The sequence below is a fragment of the Desmodus rotundus genome, chromosome 4, assembly GCF_022682495.2.
Source record: "Desmodus rotundus isolate HL8 chromosome 4, HLdesRot8A.1, whole genome shotgun sequence".
Taxonomy (NCBI): Eukaryota; Metazoa; Chordata; class Mammalia; order Chiroptera; family Phyllostomidae; genus Desmodus; species Desmodus rotundus.
In genome coordinates this window covers 178,804,291-178,820,039 of record NC_071390.1, presented here as the reverse complement: position 1 = coordinate 178,820,039, position 15,749 = coordinate 178,804,291, and the positions used below count along the sequence as shown (strand labels likewise).

Sequence of the window (15,749 nt, the reverse complement as noted above, 5' to 3'; positions counted from 1 at the left end):
TCGTAGCTCTGCAAATGCTTAGCACCTGTTAGTTATGGTGGCAGAGGGCAAGGACTTGAGCAAGGCAAACGCTTAGTAGGGTACCTTAACACCCTCAGAGGGCTTGGTGCATAATAGCTTTATAAATGCTTACATTTCTAGGTGGAAAAATGTGTTAAAATATTTTAAAAATTAAGAGAAAATAATACCAGGTATCCTTCAAACCCTAACGTGACCTCCCCAGCTTATTTTAAGCACACACTAATGGAAAAGTAGAGGCTTGCTTCAGGCCTGAATTAGCAACCTAATACATCAGATTAATAAACCTCCTTTTACAGTGTTCCTTGCGACTCCACAAATCCCTTCCAGCCCTCATTCTGAGTCTTAGGGTTTTAAAGCCCCACAGTGAGAAGGAACCACCGTCCTGAGCCCAGAACCAAAAGGAGTTTGTGGCCCACAGGCTTTGGCGCCCTCTGTTTGCATCACCCTCTCCCCATCCTGTTGCCCCCCACCCCCTGCTCTGGGCCTGGAGCCCATTAGTCGCTTACACCCGCAGTCACGTGTTCCCATTTTTCATTAGCACCCAGAAGTGTTCTAGATGAGTCCTCCTCACAACTGAGTAACGAAATTAAAAATACAACAAACAAGGTCAGCTGTGTGGCCATGCACACTCACACCACTTCTCAGAAGCTCAGTGCCTCCCTGCCTCCCTCCCCGATACGGAGACAGGTTGCAGTGGGGCAGCGTGGAAGAGAGCTGGAGACACGGGGACGGGAAAGTGTCTGAACAGGCAGAGTAGCCACCATGAAGGAGCCTCCGCACTTGGACTTGGCTGCAAGAAGCAGCGCACAGGCCCTCACACCGGAGCTGCCCACCTTCACTTGGTTTTAACAGGCACAGCCCCTGTCTCCTACCTGCACTGGGTTCAAATCAGTGAATTTGGGAGGCAGGACTCCTAAAAGTAGCACATTTGTGACAGGGAGGGCATGGCCCAGCAAAGGAGGAGGCAGAAAACAACAGCCCTCAGAATCCCTGTGGTCCAAAACACCCGTGAAGTCACCCCAAATTCTGGCCGACTGATGTCGCCACAGTGTTACTTCCAGCAGCGAAAGGGACATGACATGCAAGTCTGACCGTGAGGGAAGGTTAACTCAGTGGGGCTGTCTTAAAAACCTTTCAAGAAGTTATCGTAGAGCAAAGACGAAATGCTTAAACTATGAGTGATGCTGAATTTTAAATGATAAAATCAAAGAATATGTAATGCACACCCGTGCCCCGCCCTGAGCCTGCCCCGGGCCACGCTCTGGGGCCTGCAGGTCCATGACCTTGTGCGGATAGGGGTCTCTTCCGCAGGATGGGGTTTCTTAAACTTGTCAAGAGCAAGCCTACTTCAAGAGATACCAAGTGAAATTTAGAAGACAGGGAGGGGTGCTATGCCCAGAAGTGCTTGGTAATCCAGGATAAAAATAAATACGAGGCACCCCAAGTACAGGGTGATAGTTTGGGTGACCAAGACAGACAGCATTTGTCACATTGCACGTGCCCGTATGGAAGGAGGTAGGAGAGTTCACGCAGTTCGTGCTCGAGAACTCCCGAAGTACGGTGTGGCGGGTTAGGCTGCGGCAGCCAGCCCGCAGGCTTCTCAGCAGGCTCAGCACGGATGAGGTCTGTGACGGCCACGTGGGGGTGGCTGCAGTATGGAAAGCATTGATGGCCTACCTAGCGCCTTCACCTGCTGTTCGGATGCAGGGCTTGCCATAATGACCACCAGAAATAGAGTGTTGGGGGCCCTGAAGGGAAATGGGGACAGAGGCTTGTCTGTCCCTCACAGTGCCGGACGAGTCCCCGCTTACCATCCAGAAAGCAAGGAATTGAACGCAGAAGCACAGCGTGGGTCAGAAGGCCGCAGATGATACGGGTTACCTAACGGAAGAAGACGGAGAGGCTTACAGGGACCAGTTCTCTCAGCACGTGGGGAACAGCATACCTGCACCCCAGGCGGAGGCACTGGGTGAGAAAGCCCAGGCTGCTGTGCGAGAGAGCCGGGTTTACGGGAAAAGCCCAAGAAAGAAGTTAAACGGTGGGGCCGCCCAACACATCTCTTGCTCACAAGACAGACTGGGTAGCCTAGAAGAAGGCACGCTTCCTGAGAACTCAGGAACAGGCTGCCGAGAGCTAATCAACTAAACCATAATTTTCTATGAAGATTTGTCAGATAAGGACTAGTAAATGGCCCTGGCTGGTGTGGCTCAGTGGATTGAGTGCTGGCCTGGGAATCAAAGGGTCACCAGTTCTATTCCCAGTCAGGGCACATGCCTGGGTTGCAGGCCAGGTCCTCAGTGGGGTGTGCGTGAGAGGTAACCACACATTGATGTTTCTCTCCCTCTCTTTCTCCCTCCTTCCCCGCTGTCTAAAAAGTAATAAAATCTTTAAAAAAAAAAGACTAATAAATTTATTGACCAAGCCAAAAAAAAAAAAGAATATAGAATTGGCATCATCCACAGGAATATAGACAGGAAGAAAACACTGAAGGGAATACCAGAACACACGTGATTATCTTCTGCCCCCATATATTTTGAGACAGAGTTGCCCAGAAGAAATGTATGCTTTATTTACAATTAAGATGTCCTACGATACTCACCAATGGGTGAGTCACAGACTTCCGTCGGATGCAGGCTTGAGCCTCTGGCCCTTCTCACCAAAGCTTGGGGAGGAACAAGGCAAGCACTGTTCCCACTGTGTGGGGAGCTGCAGGCCGAGCGGCCCACCTTTGTAACAGCCTCTACCTGCCCCAGAGGCCCCATGACGCTGTATCATCACCCCATTTCACTAGGAGCGCTTGAATCCAGGTGGGTCTGGCCCAAAACCAAGGGGCACCCGTTCCCAGAGCAGCCGAGACTGGGAGAGGTAACTTACAATGCAGCTGGGGCAGGGCCCCCCTGTGGCCTGTGGCTCCCTGACTGTTAACAGGTGCCCAGTGCCGGAGGCCTTGAGGCTCTGGGTACACAGGAAGCAGAAGGCGCTGGGGCGGGGCTCCCTGTCACCAGCACACGGCAGTGGAATTTTCCAAACAGCCTTATTTTTCACATGTCACCCAGTTGCTTGCTGCTGCCACCGTCAGAAAGCAAAGCTCGATTTAGAGGCTGCAGGGACAAGTCTCACGGGGGAGCCGTGTGAGGTGGGTACAGAGGGCAGAGGTGGGCAGGGGCACACAGCTCCCTCCTACACCAGACAGCCCACTGTGGGGACCGTCCCACCACGTGTGAGGCTCCGTCACTGGCCTTAGGTCTCTCATCCCCACCTGCACACCCGCTCTGCCCTCCACCTGGACCTCTGGGAACCCCCTCCCTCCTTCAGTTCCTAGTTCCCTCCAGGGGTGGCTCAGAACATCGCCCCAGGTGCTCTGGCCCTCAGAACACCTTTCCCAACTCTATGCCACGTCTGCACCTCCAGGCTGCCACTGGGCTCCAGCAGCCTCCGGGCCACCTCCCAGACACCTCCTGGCCTCGTAGGGTCTCTGTGCTGTCCCCAGGCCCCTAGCATGCAGCCTGGGGCCCACTCAGAGCGAATAACAACAGAGCCTTAGTGAGCCCTGCACATGTGGGTCTGCCCCCCACATCCTCACCAGGGTGGCAGAGAGGAAACTGGGGGGAGGGCGGAGGGAGTCGGACAGGGGAGCCTTCCTCCCAAGGCCGCAGAGCTGCTGAGTCCACAGGCAGGATTTGACCCCAGGCCTTCTAACAGTGACACTCACATACACACACACCCCTGCACCCCTCACCCCCGGACACAGCTGGCCCCAGCCCTCTCCCGTCTGCAGAAAGGGGCTTCCTAAAAGTCCTAGTACCTCTGTCCAGCCCCCACCCCGCCCCCCTCCACAGCTGGCATGGTGGCTGTTCCCAGCTCCCTCAAAAATGACCCCCAAGGCTCCTTGCCACACACTTGCCCCCCGTGCCCACACCTGGCAGGGCTGGTTACTCCCTCCTGTACATCTCCTTGCACATCCCCCGTGCCCCCTGTAGCCGATGTGAGGCAGGGGGAGCAGATCTGCCAAGGAGAGGCAGCAGCAGAATGGAGGATCCCCCACTCCATGCTGGCTGGCCAGGGAGGGGGCTCAGAAGCAAGTACCTGCTGAGTGGCAGACAGAGGGACCACCTCTAAACTCCAAACATGGACCAAGAACCTCGGGGGTGAGGGGTGCTGCATGGAGCCGCCTGGGAGCCGGTTTTCCCCAGCGTGTCACCCCTTCTCAGACCCCCCGCACATGGCCTCCCAGGGTCCCAGTCAGGGCCTGTCTGCCCCATCAGCCATGAGCCTGACAAGGGCACCCAGCAGGTGCTCAGGACAGTTTGGGGACTGTGGTCCCGTGCTGCAGGGCCCCACTGCGGGGTTCCTCTGCTGCCCCACTCACAGGGCTGTGGGGCTGGGACGGGGAGGCCCCATTTCTGGAGGCTGCGCACCGGTCTCCCCCATAGACTCGCAGCTGTGAAGGGAAGCCCACGTGGCCAAGGAGGAAACCACAATGTTAACGCCGGTCTGCAGAGTCACAGGCTGGAGAAGGGCCCTCGTGTGTGTCTCCTCCCGAGGAATCGTGTGACTAGTTCTGCAGGAGTTGCCGCACCACCGCTGAGTGTGTAAAACCGATGACTGGGCCTCCTTCTGCCCCCGGCCCGGCCCAGAGACGCCAGGCGGCCCTGGTCAGGGCAGAGCCGCACCGGCAGGCTTCCCCCACACCGCGAGCTTGCTGACTTGCCGAGGCCCCAGAGTGGGATGCGGCTACGGGGCTGCCAGACAGGAATATTTGGGGGCAAGATAAGGAAGAGCCTTCTAACAAGTGGGCTGTCGGGCTTCAGGCCTTTCCTTCAAAGTCCTAAAAGAGCATGTCCATAGCTCAGCCAGGCTGGAGCGAGCCTCCGAAGTTTATGCCGGGGAGGGGGAGGGGGGGATTGTGATATCTTTCTTTCCAGAAAACAGGGGCTGAGGGAAGTTTCCTGAAGCAGAAAAATAAAATTTATTACCGGCATCAGGATTCAGACCCAGCACACAGTAGGCTCTTGACACATGTTTGCTGAATGAATTGATGAGTGAATGTTTACAAACCCTGTCTCTTAACCAAGGCCTTTTCCCCTCCTAATCAGCCATTTAATGCCAGCTCCTCGGCCCTCGGAAACCCCGGCCTGCTGTCCCCATTTCCACCGGGAGGGTCCATAAGGTTAGCGGGCGGCAAGGATCCACTGCTCACCAGCCTGGTCCAGGTAACAAAGCATGCCCCCAGCCCCAGGGGCAATGCCACCGGGTCTGGGTGAGGCAAGTGTGAGCGGGCTACCCCAGTTCCATGTGAGGAAGTCACCCGGAAGCCCTGGCCTCTCCACTTCCAACCTGGCTTGGGAAGGGGAGTTGCAGGCAGGGCTGGGGCTGGGAAAGTGGGAGAGGCAGGGACATGAGGAGCCTGGAAGGATCACCTGATCACACAGAAGGGGGCGGGCTCACCTAGCATCCCTGGTGGGGCTTGATGGGGGAAGTGGAGGCCACCCACAGGACCAAACACAGGCAAACACAGGCTCCAAGGGTGGGCATCGAGACAGGCATAGGCTGCTCTGTGTGGGGGCGCCCAGAGTAGGTATGGGGGCCAAGACCACACAGTGCAAGGCTGCAGCTGAGAGTCTGGGGCTTGCCGCCGCAAGCTCACCCAGCGGGGTCCCAGGTCTGTGCACACGTCGGGTGGCCAGGCCCGCAGGCCACTGAGCTGGGCGGCTCTGGTGCCAGTGGCTTCCAGCTTGTAGTGTGACACTTGACCAGCAGGAACTGGGGCCTGAGCAGACACCACAGGTACCCCAGGTGCGTGACAGACAGAGAAGAGGAGCTGATCAGGCCAGAAGGGGGCCAGGACCTGCAGAGGCCCTCGGCCAGCCTGGGGCTGTGGGGGTCACAGACCCCCAGCACAGGGTCCTCTGGTGCTGCTCCGCTTCAGTAGGGGTGGAGGGGGTCGGGGAGAGCTCTAGAAACCCTCGCCCAGGCTGGCCCGGGACCAGCGCTGGTGCCCTAGGGCTCCCAGCCTGCAGCCCGCCCTCAGGCCCTGCAGGGACCTGAGCCCACAGCTCTGCCATCAGCTCTGGTTCCTCAGGAGGCTCTTCCCTCTGCCTGAGGGTCCGGAGATGGAGGGCAAGCAGCAGCGGGGTGGCAGCCACCCTGGCCTGGGGGTGACAAGCCCACAGCAGGCCCAGCTCGTTGCTGTGTGTGGGCAGGCATCCCTGCACAGCCCCCCTGCAGTGGGAGTCCCCGAGGTGGTGGGCACGGGGCAGACATGCTCTGGCCAGGCGGCAGGAACTCCTGGTGTGGGGGTCCCGCCCCACCTCCCAGACCTGCCCCAGGATGTGGGGAGGAGTGGGGACAGGGGAGTGCATGCAGAGAGAAAGGAGTAGGGAGGAAGGCTTGTCCTCATGCCAGGTGAGGCGAGGGAAGCTCTACCGGCCCCTCACCAACTGGCCCTGCTTGGTCTGGCCAGGGGAGGGAGTAGGTGGTATGCCACTCCAGTCAGGAAGAGAATGACCAAGTCAGGGTCACACAGTGACGAGGGACAGGGGACAAGGAGGTTGGAGGATGCCTGAGCTCTAGTGGGCCTGCCACCTAGCTTCCGGCACTCACCCTATGGAGCCCTGCCGTCTGGAAGCGGGAGGCGGGGGGGAGCATCTTCCCCATCTGATTGCAGGCTGGGCTTCAGGGAAGCCTCGGCCAGTCAGGTTAGCAGGCCGGAGGATGGGCCTTCTTGCATCGCCCCCCCCAGGCCGCCTCCCCTGCCCTGGGGCCCCCAAATGGTGCCCTGGACTGTGAGCTGCACAGGTCCCATGCCCGCCCCTTCACTGTAGGGCCAGGGACCCCCTGCTACCCAGTCCTGCTGCCGCCCCGGCCGCTACCCTTGGACCCCAGCCAGCACCAGGAGGGCTGGAGTGACTGCACTTCGGGGTGAGAGGGCTGGACCAAGCCAGCCACATGATGGCCGCCTGACCACGGTCAGCACCCGTGGGGCAGGCTCTGCAGGACCTGAGCCTGACAGACGCGGGGGGCCTTTGCTACCACCCACGGAGGGTGGGGAGGGGAGGAAGTGAGGGACAGCCTACAGATGTGATTTTCTTGAGAGTTACTGGACTGGGGTGTGGCAACTTCTCCTTTGCATTTCCGGCTTCGCTCTTCCCGGACAGCAGGGAGGCAGGTTGGGGAAGAGGGAGGGAGCTTCTCGTGGGCCTTGCACTCTGGCGTCTGCATGGCTGTACTGCTCTGCCTGTGAATCCCACCCTCTGAGAGGTCCTGTTCGGATATCCGTTCATGCCCGAGGATCCCAGGCCCGGCAATGATGGGCCCCACCCCGGGGCGCAAGGCCAGCGCCAGGACCCCCACCCAGGTGTCCTGACTCGGTCCAGCTCCTGCAGATGTCACCCTCATGACGCGCAACTCACAGCAATGAGAAAAGACTGCTTCGCTGCAGTCACCAACAGCCCCTGCACATGCTTTTTAGGTTTGGGGGTCTCGGCCAGATAGAGGTTTGGGGACTGTCCGGTGGACTCTGTAGTTATGGTGCCCAGTTCAAATCCCGGCTCCACCGGTCACTGGGTGGGAGGCTACCACGTGCTTCACTTGCCATTGTGCCTGTTGTCCCACCTGCAAAATGGGGTACTTGTACCCACGCCATAGGTTGTGACTTAATGCCATGTTAACGTTTGGCAACGGTGAACCCATGCTGGCTGGGACTATTGCTAGGGCAGACGGCACTGCCGCCACCCAAATGGCAGGTGCTGGTGTCACTGCCGCTGTTGTTGCAGTTCAGTCAAGTGAGGCAACGGTGCCGAACATGACACCAGCTGCCCACCCCAGTGACGCAAGGCCAGCGAGGCCCTCTGCTGGCTGCTTTCCAGAGAGACTGGCCCGGGCCCTCCTTCCCGTTCCTGGTCAGCAGCGCAGACACGGGCCTCCCGGTGTGCCCAGAGCCTGCAGGGAGGCAGCTGCAGGGCTGGCGGCCACAGCACAGACCCCGGTGGCAGTGGCCTGAGCGCTGTAGACACTTCATGTACAGGGGCCTTCACACCCCGCAGTGGAACGAACAGCACTTAACTGTGACATCAGCAATGCTGGGGACAGTAACAGGCCGAGCCCGTGCCCAGACAGGTGATGTGCCTGGAGCACCCTGCCCTGCTCTCGCAGGTGTGGGTGCTTGTGAAGTTGTGCTGACGGTACTTCAAAAACCATGGCACAAGTGGCTCCAGGCCAGCGTGGCCACCGGGCACATAGCCACTCGGCAAGGCTAACCTGCAGGAAAGGCACCTCCTGTTGGCTGATGACCACACCTGTGCAGGGGCCACCCTCCAGTCCTGCCTCCTGTGCCTCCTCCCCACCCACCAGGGCCCAGCAGCCACAGGAGCAGGTCAGGCCAAGAAGACAGGCCCTGGAACAACGCCCACGACGGCTCAGTCAGCTCGCAGAGGGCTGGAGGCACCAGGCGCCGCTTTGAGCCCTTCCCTTTGCTGTAACTTCCCCAAGGTCACAAGGCCGAGCAGCAGGCGGGCCCGGGGTACCACACTGCAAGAGCACGAAGCCGCTGTCACCGCAGACCACCACAGACCACCACAGACCAGGGTGGGTGAGGGCTGTGCGAAGGCAGTGCTGGCAGCTGACCAGTGGGCTGCAGGAAAATGAGGCTGGATCCCGAAGCCTCACTTCTTGGTACGCAATACCTATGCTTCGAAGGTTAACTCTGCATAAAGCACATGGGTTCTAGAAAACAGGGAAGGGTATTTTTATACTCTTAAGATGGAAAAAGCATTGAAAAAGTGCCTACACATTCCAGAAACCACAACTTAAAAAGTGGATGGAATCCAAGTTATTACCTCTTTCTGATTAGGACCCACCGGGCTTCTGCCCAGATAAAGAGCAAGTGCTGGCCCGAAACCCAGCCCCTGCTCCAGGCCGAGGCTCAGGGACGCAAGAGGACGGCGACCAGCTCCACACACAGGCCCGGTGGCCTCCTGTTCTGTAGGGTGTCGGCACCGTCGGCACACGCAGCCGCGGGCACCCCGAGGGCTGGGGTTCCCCTCGGGAGCCACTGTGCAGAGGCGCCAGAAACGCTGCTCCATGGAGAACGGGTGAGCCTGCGTGATGGAACGCCAAGGCCCCCGCGTGGGCCCTGAGGTGCTCGGGGCGAAGGAAGTGCAGCCGGCTCTTCCTTTGTACTTCTTTAAACAGGCACTGGTTTCCTTTTACAGCGAACATGATTGCGTTCACACGTACAGTGTTCAGAGACAATCTTTTCAGAACGGAGACTAAGCTTTGTCTGCCACCAGGGACAAAAATGCTGTGTTCTCTGCAGGACTGAGGTAGCAGCTGGGGAGTCGCGGGGAGAAGGGAGGAGAGGACTCACCCCTGCCCCGTGGGCCCTGCGGGCAGGAGGGGAGGCCCTCCCTCGGAAGGCTGTGACCCGGCACTTGCTCTCTTCCGCAGATGCACACCAGTGGGACAGGGTGGGGGCGATCTGCGCTGTGGTAAAGAAAGACAACCAACTGTTTTTCAGACTTTTATTTTGGTGTTAACTCCACAAGAAAACAAAAAATCAGTTACTCTGGTGTACGTGAAATCAGAACAACACAACCACGGGGAAATCTCAGGCCGGGAATGGAAACAGACACTTCAGTGCTACGGGCCTGCAACGCGCTTCATACCACAGTGCGTCTCAGCGGTTTGCCAACTTTTTGAAAAATGCTTTATCTTTGTGATCATCCATTCACAAAATCAAAAACACTTTCAACTCAGTTGCTGAAAGCCTCTGAGCTTCAGCCACTTAGCTATGAAAACAAATAAATACATGATCTGCTAGCCCCCTCGCCCTGTGTACCCCCCACCCCATGGAAGGTGCAGGCGTCTTCCATCAGTGCGGCAGGAAGTCTGCGCCTCCACCACCTGCCACCCCCTCTGCCCAAGGTCAGCTGAGCTCAAGGTGGTGTCTGAAATCTATGGATTTGGTCTCTGCCACACAAGCAACGATTCTAGGGCAATCGTCATTGTAGTGATTTTAAGAATTTACCACATCCAATTCTTTTTTGCCTTTGCTGTTAAATTGTATTTCAGTGCAGATGCTAATGAATTTTTTAGGAAGCTCTGGAAGAAAGAAAAATACATAAAACCTTATAAAATCTGTAAATAAATAACAGCAACAAAAAACCTTGCACACACACACGCACACACATACACCCACTTTAAAGTGTCAGAAGACGTGCTGTGTGAGAGCAAGCCTTGGCACAAGGCGAGGTCACGCCCAGCGGCCCCTCGCATTTCTCAGTGCGGATGCACGGAACCGGGGCGGCTGCACAACCTTAGAAGGAGTTTTCTGTGTCATCAACTAAGGAAAAGGCAGCAGAACCTAAAACCCATGGCGAGGCGTGTGATTCTCTGCCAGCTCCGCTCCCAGCTGGTGAACCACCACGTGTGGACTGCCCGCCACATTAGTGGCGCAGCCATCTCGTCCACACTCGACTTTTCTGCCATTCCTCATGTTACAGACATGCAAAGCTGATTTCACACATTAGGTTTTTTTTTAATGAGTTGGTTAAAAAAAAAAAGCAATTCGAAATGGTCAGGTTTTGCAAACATCACTCCTCCCGACTTCTGCACAGCAGTCGGCACAACAGTGAGAGGCTCGCGGCGGCGACCACAGGAGTGACAGGACCTGCGCTGACCCTGGGCTCCCGTGCAGGAGAGGACACGAGTCCCAGGGGGCGATCACCCAAGTATGGGAGAAATCCACACTCTACCCGCCCCCAGCCCGCCACACACGGAACTCGGCCAGAACATTCTCGCGAACACAAAGGAGAGCTGACTACACTAAATCACAGCCACGAGAGGCACCAGCTGCAGCAGCCAAGGTTTCTTTGGGGTGGTGGGGTGGCCTTTATTGCATGTCAAACGTTTAGGATTTTGAGTCCTAGAGGTTTCAGTCCAATGTAGGTTCTGAGGAAATCATAATTTGCAATGAAGACCCTCACCAAGTATGGCGAGAGTGCCACAGAGGACCCTGGCAGGGGTCTTGGTGCACCTGCGGCGGCGGCCCCGAGCAGGCCAGGGTGGCCCTCTCACCTCACTGTGCCTCGTGAACCAGCCCACACCCCAAGCCCTGGGCTTCTCCAGTCAGCAGTAAAGTCACAAACCTAGTACCTTCCGTGATATTTGGGGGAAACCCTGCAAGGGGAGACACAGCACTTGGTAAGTCTCTAAAAGTGCACCCTGGTGGTCGCTACTTTGAGGTGTGTGAGATCTTCGTGAAGGGGGGCCTTGGCAGAGCCACCCACGCCCCCCTCTCGCCTTCAGGAAGGCGCCGATCTGCTGCAGGGCGCGTTTCTGTCCCAGTTCCTAGAGAAGAAAGCCTACATGTCCCAAAGCTCAAGTCCCGGAGAGCGGGAGGGCCGCGGGCACCATGATGCTAGGTGTGGCAGGGGCCTGCCAGCAGCCACGGGCGTGGCTGCAGACACGGTGCGAAAGGAGCAGCGGCACTTCTGAGACGAGCACATGCGCACTCATCCTTGATTTGACAACACAGTCTAGTCTAGTTCAAAGAGCCAAGGATTTAACAGCTGGAAAAAAATCTTCAACAGGCTAGCTGTTCTCAACGCTAAAATAAGCAAGAAGAGAAAGGTAATTACTGATCTGACTCAGTTAACTGAGAAGGAACCTAAGTTGTTGTTTCAGATTAACAGGCCTCACAAAAGGACGATTCTCCATCACATGCCGTTTCTAAAAATCACTGCGTCCTACTTGGCAGGGTCAGAGGTGAGTTCGAGAAAAGAGCTCCTCTTCGCAGGGGCCCGCCCACTCGCCCGCACCGTCGGAGCCCGTGGCCCCTGAGCCGGAGCTGGCGCTGGAGTGCAGCTTCCTGCCGGAGCCCCGTGCCTCTGCTCCAGCACCGCTCTCTCCCGTACACCTTGCTTCATAAACAGAAGACACCTAAGATGAAAGAACAAGTTTCAACACATCAAAAGCCAGACTTTTTCGAAAGGGCTACGTGACTACATGCCAACCACAGACGTTTTCCTATGGAGAGTTGAAACCATGAAGAGTTGCTGTTACACAGTCTCAAAGCAAACCCACCTCCTCTCCCCAACAAGGGCAGGCGCTGGGCTGGACACGTGGACACCACACAGGGCCACGTCCCCCCACGGCCCCCATTCCGGGGGAGACCGCTGAACCAGCCAGCAGACACGCACACGGCCAGAGCGCGGGGCACTGCGACAGGAGCCCGGGGAGGGCAGTTCTTCAAGGAGAGGCACCCTCACCTGAGGCTGAGGAGTGAGCCGAGCCCAAGGCGCAGCCAGAGCCTGCCTGGGACCTCAGGCTGCGCTCCGAACTGGGGCCCTGACAGTGCCTGGCCCTTGTAAGAGAAAACTCTTGTGTGGGACTGTCTCCCACACACCACATGGTCAGTGTCTCTGCTCCCAGGACCCCCAATGCAAGTGGTAGCCCCTCCCCGGCCAGAGCACCTAGCATGCCCCCCAACCCCGTCAGGGTAAATTAACACCACCCTCCCCCCAGAGTAACCAGTAAACCCCCCACCTCGTAAGTGATCAGCAGTGCCCCCAGTGGCAGTGACTAGCAGCACACCCTACAGGTCGGTAACTCGCAACACTCCCAGTCTTAGCAACCAGCAAAGCTCCCAGTCCTAGTGCCGAGCGGCAACCTGCTCCAATGGCAGTTCTGTCCCTGCTGAGAACCCCTGAGGCAGCAGCACAGTAAGACAGCCACACTGAAGGAGGGGGCAGTAGAGGGACATGGGATCAGAGAGGCATGTGGGGCTGAGCCACACTGGGCCTCCCTCAGAGGCACGGCGGGGAGCCTGGATCTCATCTCAGAGGGCAGCGGACACTGGCTGGAGGCTGGGTCCTGAGTCCAAGTGGAAGTCCTGCCCACTCCGTCTGCACTCGGCAGGGGGCTGAGGACCAAGCTTCCAGGGGCCTCAGTGTCCTGTCCGGCACTCAGCAGACCAGTCCCTGCCTCCTGGGCTCGCAGGGGGACGAGAGGGGACAGTCAGACCTGTGCAGCCACCTGCCTGCCATGTGCGGAAGAGGAAGAGTGAGGAGAAGCCCTGGCCACTGGAAGAGGGTGTGGGGAGGTGAGCACATGAGGCCTACACGACTGGGTTCCGGCTGGGGGGTGGGGTGCACACAGGGCAAGCAGCGGCACTATAGGGCACGCGGGGGGCACTCTCACAGCACCCGACCAGACTGACAGTCACACGGAGAAGACAAAGAAGCTTCCTCCTGTTCACCCGCCCACCCGCCTGCCTGCCTGCACCAGGGCTCCCAGGCTGGGGGCGGCTCCCGGGCAAGCACTGTGGCGGCTGTGTCCCACCGGATGCCGTGTGGAGGGCACAGTCAGGGCTCCCCAGGCTGGTGTGGGAGAGGGGGAGAGGGTGCCCACTCGCAGGTCGCAAGGGCAGGGACAGGCTCAGGTTCAGACGGAGAAATCCCCTCGGCAGCAGTTGGTACAAAGGACAGGTGGAGAGAGGGAAGGGAGGACTCATGAAGCCCAAGTGGCTGAGGTGGGAGGCGACACAGACCAAGCGAAGGGCCACAGAGTTGAGAGGCCACACCCTCCAAGCTTAGTGACTAACTCAGGAGGGGAAGGAAGGGGAGGGGACGGGGCAGCTCACAGGACTCCCAGGTTTCAGCCTGAGTGACAGGGGTCAGGCAAGGGGGCGGTGGCCGTGTGTAAGTTAACGACAAGGAGCAGCACAGTCCACTTACCCTATTAAAATCTAACAGACGCTCTTCATTACTGGGCATTTCTTTAGCATCTGGACATTCTTCTATCCCATTCTCTCCCTTGGCATTTGTATAACATTCTTAATCATTTTGAATGGAGGGGAAAAAAGGGAAAGGGGAAAGTCCATTAAGACACAGTCATGAAACAGGCACCCGTGTTCCAGTTTCTGCAGAGAGCCGGAGCGGCTGGGCCAACCGACCCTCGGGGGCTATGCAGCCGCAAGGTAGCCGGCCAGGGGGTATGAGAACACTGGGCCGAGTTAAAGATCCTTGAACAGGCTGAGCTGTTTAACAAACTGGCCACCACGACCACATACCGTCACCCCACCATGACGCGGTTGCCCGACAATGCACACAGCCACGTCTCGCTTCACTGTGCCTCACAGACTCACTTAAAAACACATATTGAAGGTGAGGCCCTCCACCAGCAAAAAGGTTACAGCTCGCTGTAGTGTGAGGTCCACTTTATCACAGCCTGGACCCGAGCCCGCGACATGTCCGATGTGTGTCAGGGCCCACACCCATGACGCCACAGGCCCTGGGAGCAGGGTGGAAGCCCGAGAGGCCCGAGCACGCAGGAGCATGCCTTGGGTGGAGGGAGGCAGACGACGTGCCACAGGGATGCTCAGATGACAAGCGTGCGAAGGTGCTGAGACGGGATGAGGTGTGGTGAGAAAACAGCGCAGGGCAGCGCCCTCGTCTGTGCTCCCGCATCAGCCGCACGGGGCTGTGCGCTCTTTCCCTGCGCACTGGGGGCAAGGACGAACGGGGCACTATACACTGACATTGGAAGGACCCCAACAATGTGCCCAATGGCTCTCAACCCTAGCTGCGCCTTCCAATCACCTCGGGAACTTGAAGGCAAGTCTGGAAGCCTGGCTGCCATCTGAGACTCTCATTGAATTGACCTGGCAAGAGCCGAGGTATCAGCATTTCCTGAAAAGCTCCCGGGTAGGTGGGAGGCACAGGCAGGGCTGAGACCCCCAGTCTTCATCTAGACCAGTGGCCCCTTCACCGCTATGCCACGGGAGAAGTAGAGAGACCTCTGACAGGCTTGGGTGTGGGCCCTGTCTTTGGCATCACTGGTGTGAGTCTTCATGCCCCCAAGCACCCATTTCCCAGGTGATGGATGTAAGGGTATGCTGGCCGTAAAACAGAGGGGACAGGATGGTGCTCAACGACTACTGTGCCCCGCCGTCGGGCAGTGGACCTGCGCCAAAGGGAAGGCCAGTGGGCCCTGACGGGCCTCTCACCAAGGCTGCGCTGGCCACACAGTGTTCGCTGCCACCTGCAGTTCTCTCCAACTGTCTCAGGTACTCCAAGGACCAAGTCTGGGTTCATGAAAACAACGAGGCTCGGGGATAGACAGACGTCAGCTGATTTCCTGGTCACACTACTGGGATGGACAGGGCAAACTGGCCGAGCCTCTCTGCGCCCCAGCCCCTCATCTGTAACCGAGCATCACCACGCACCCTCTCAGATTTCCCTGAAGGGTAAGAGAGATGGTGCATGTGCGGCCCTGGTACAGTGCTGGTACTCTCAGCAGCATCTTCCACGAGTGCTCTGAAGCAAAGCCCTGGGCGTGGGGGCTGGCTGCTTGAGGACACCATGCACTCTGATGAGGCAGAGAGACCCTATTCACCACCCTGGGCGGCCATCTTTTCCTCAGCTGGCCTGACAAGCCCCCAGCTGCCCACGCCTCACCCCACTGGGTGAGCACTTATACTAGGCAAGGGGCTGGAAGGAGGGGAAAGTTCCTGGACTAGGCCACACCTATAGGAGGAGCCAAATCCATGCTGCCTGGGACCCCTTCATTTTCTTTTTCTGCTTTAGGAATTCTCTGTGTACCAGAGGGGCTGTGAGTGACTGCTCATCACCGTCTGCATTCCTGGGATGCTCAGGGTGGCAGCTGCCAAGTCTGGGCTAGGGCTCCAGGCCAGGCTCCTACGGGCACTTCACTGCTCACACCAGCCT

At 58.0% G+C, this 15,749-nt stretch overlaps 1 protein-coding gene and 1 pseudogene across 5 annotated transcripts in view; one reads left to right on the top strand and one right to left on the bottom strand.

Annotated features, from left to right (window-relative positions):
* LOC112316798 (TBC1 domain family member 14) overlaps nt 1–15,749 on the bottom strand; it is a 168,565-nt gene that overhangs the window by 83,561 nt on the left and 69,255 nt on the right. Inside the window, exons 8-9 of one of the 5 annotated variants that reach the window (XM_053922485.2) lie at nt 13,758–13,855; nt 9,529–11,961 (exon numbers count right to left, since the gene is read on the bottom strand). The exons of the other annotated variants lie outside the window; for them this stretch is intronic. Coding sequence (XP_053778460.1) covers nt 11,782–11,961; nt 13,758–13,855 — 278 coding nt within the window. The 3' untranslated portion in view covers nt 9,529–11,781. Of the gene's footprint in view, nt 1–9,528; nt 11,962–13,757; nt 13,856–15,749 lie in introns of those variants that run through there. 5 annotated transcript variants of the gene reach the window in all.
* LOC112316799 (large ribosomal subunit protein uL18 pseudogene) lies at nt 1,334–2,930 on the top strand (annotated as a pseudogene).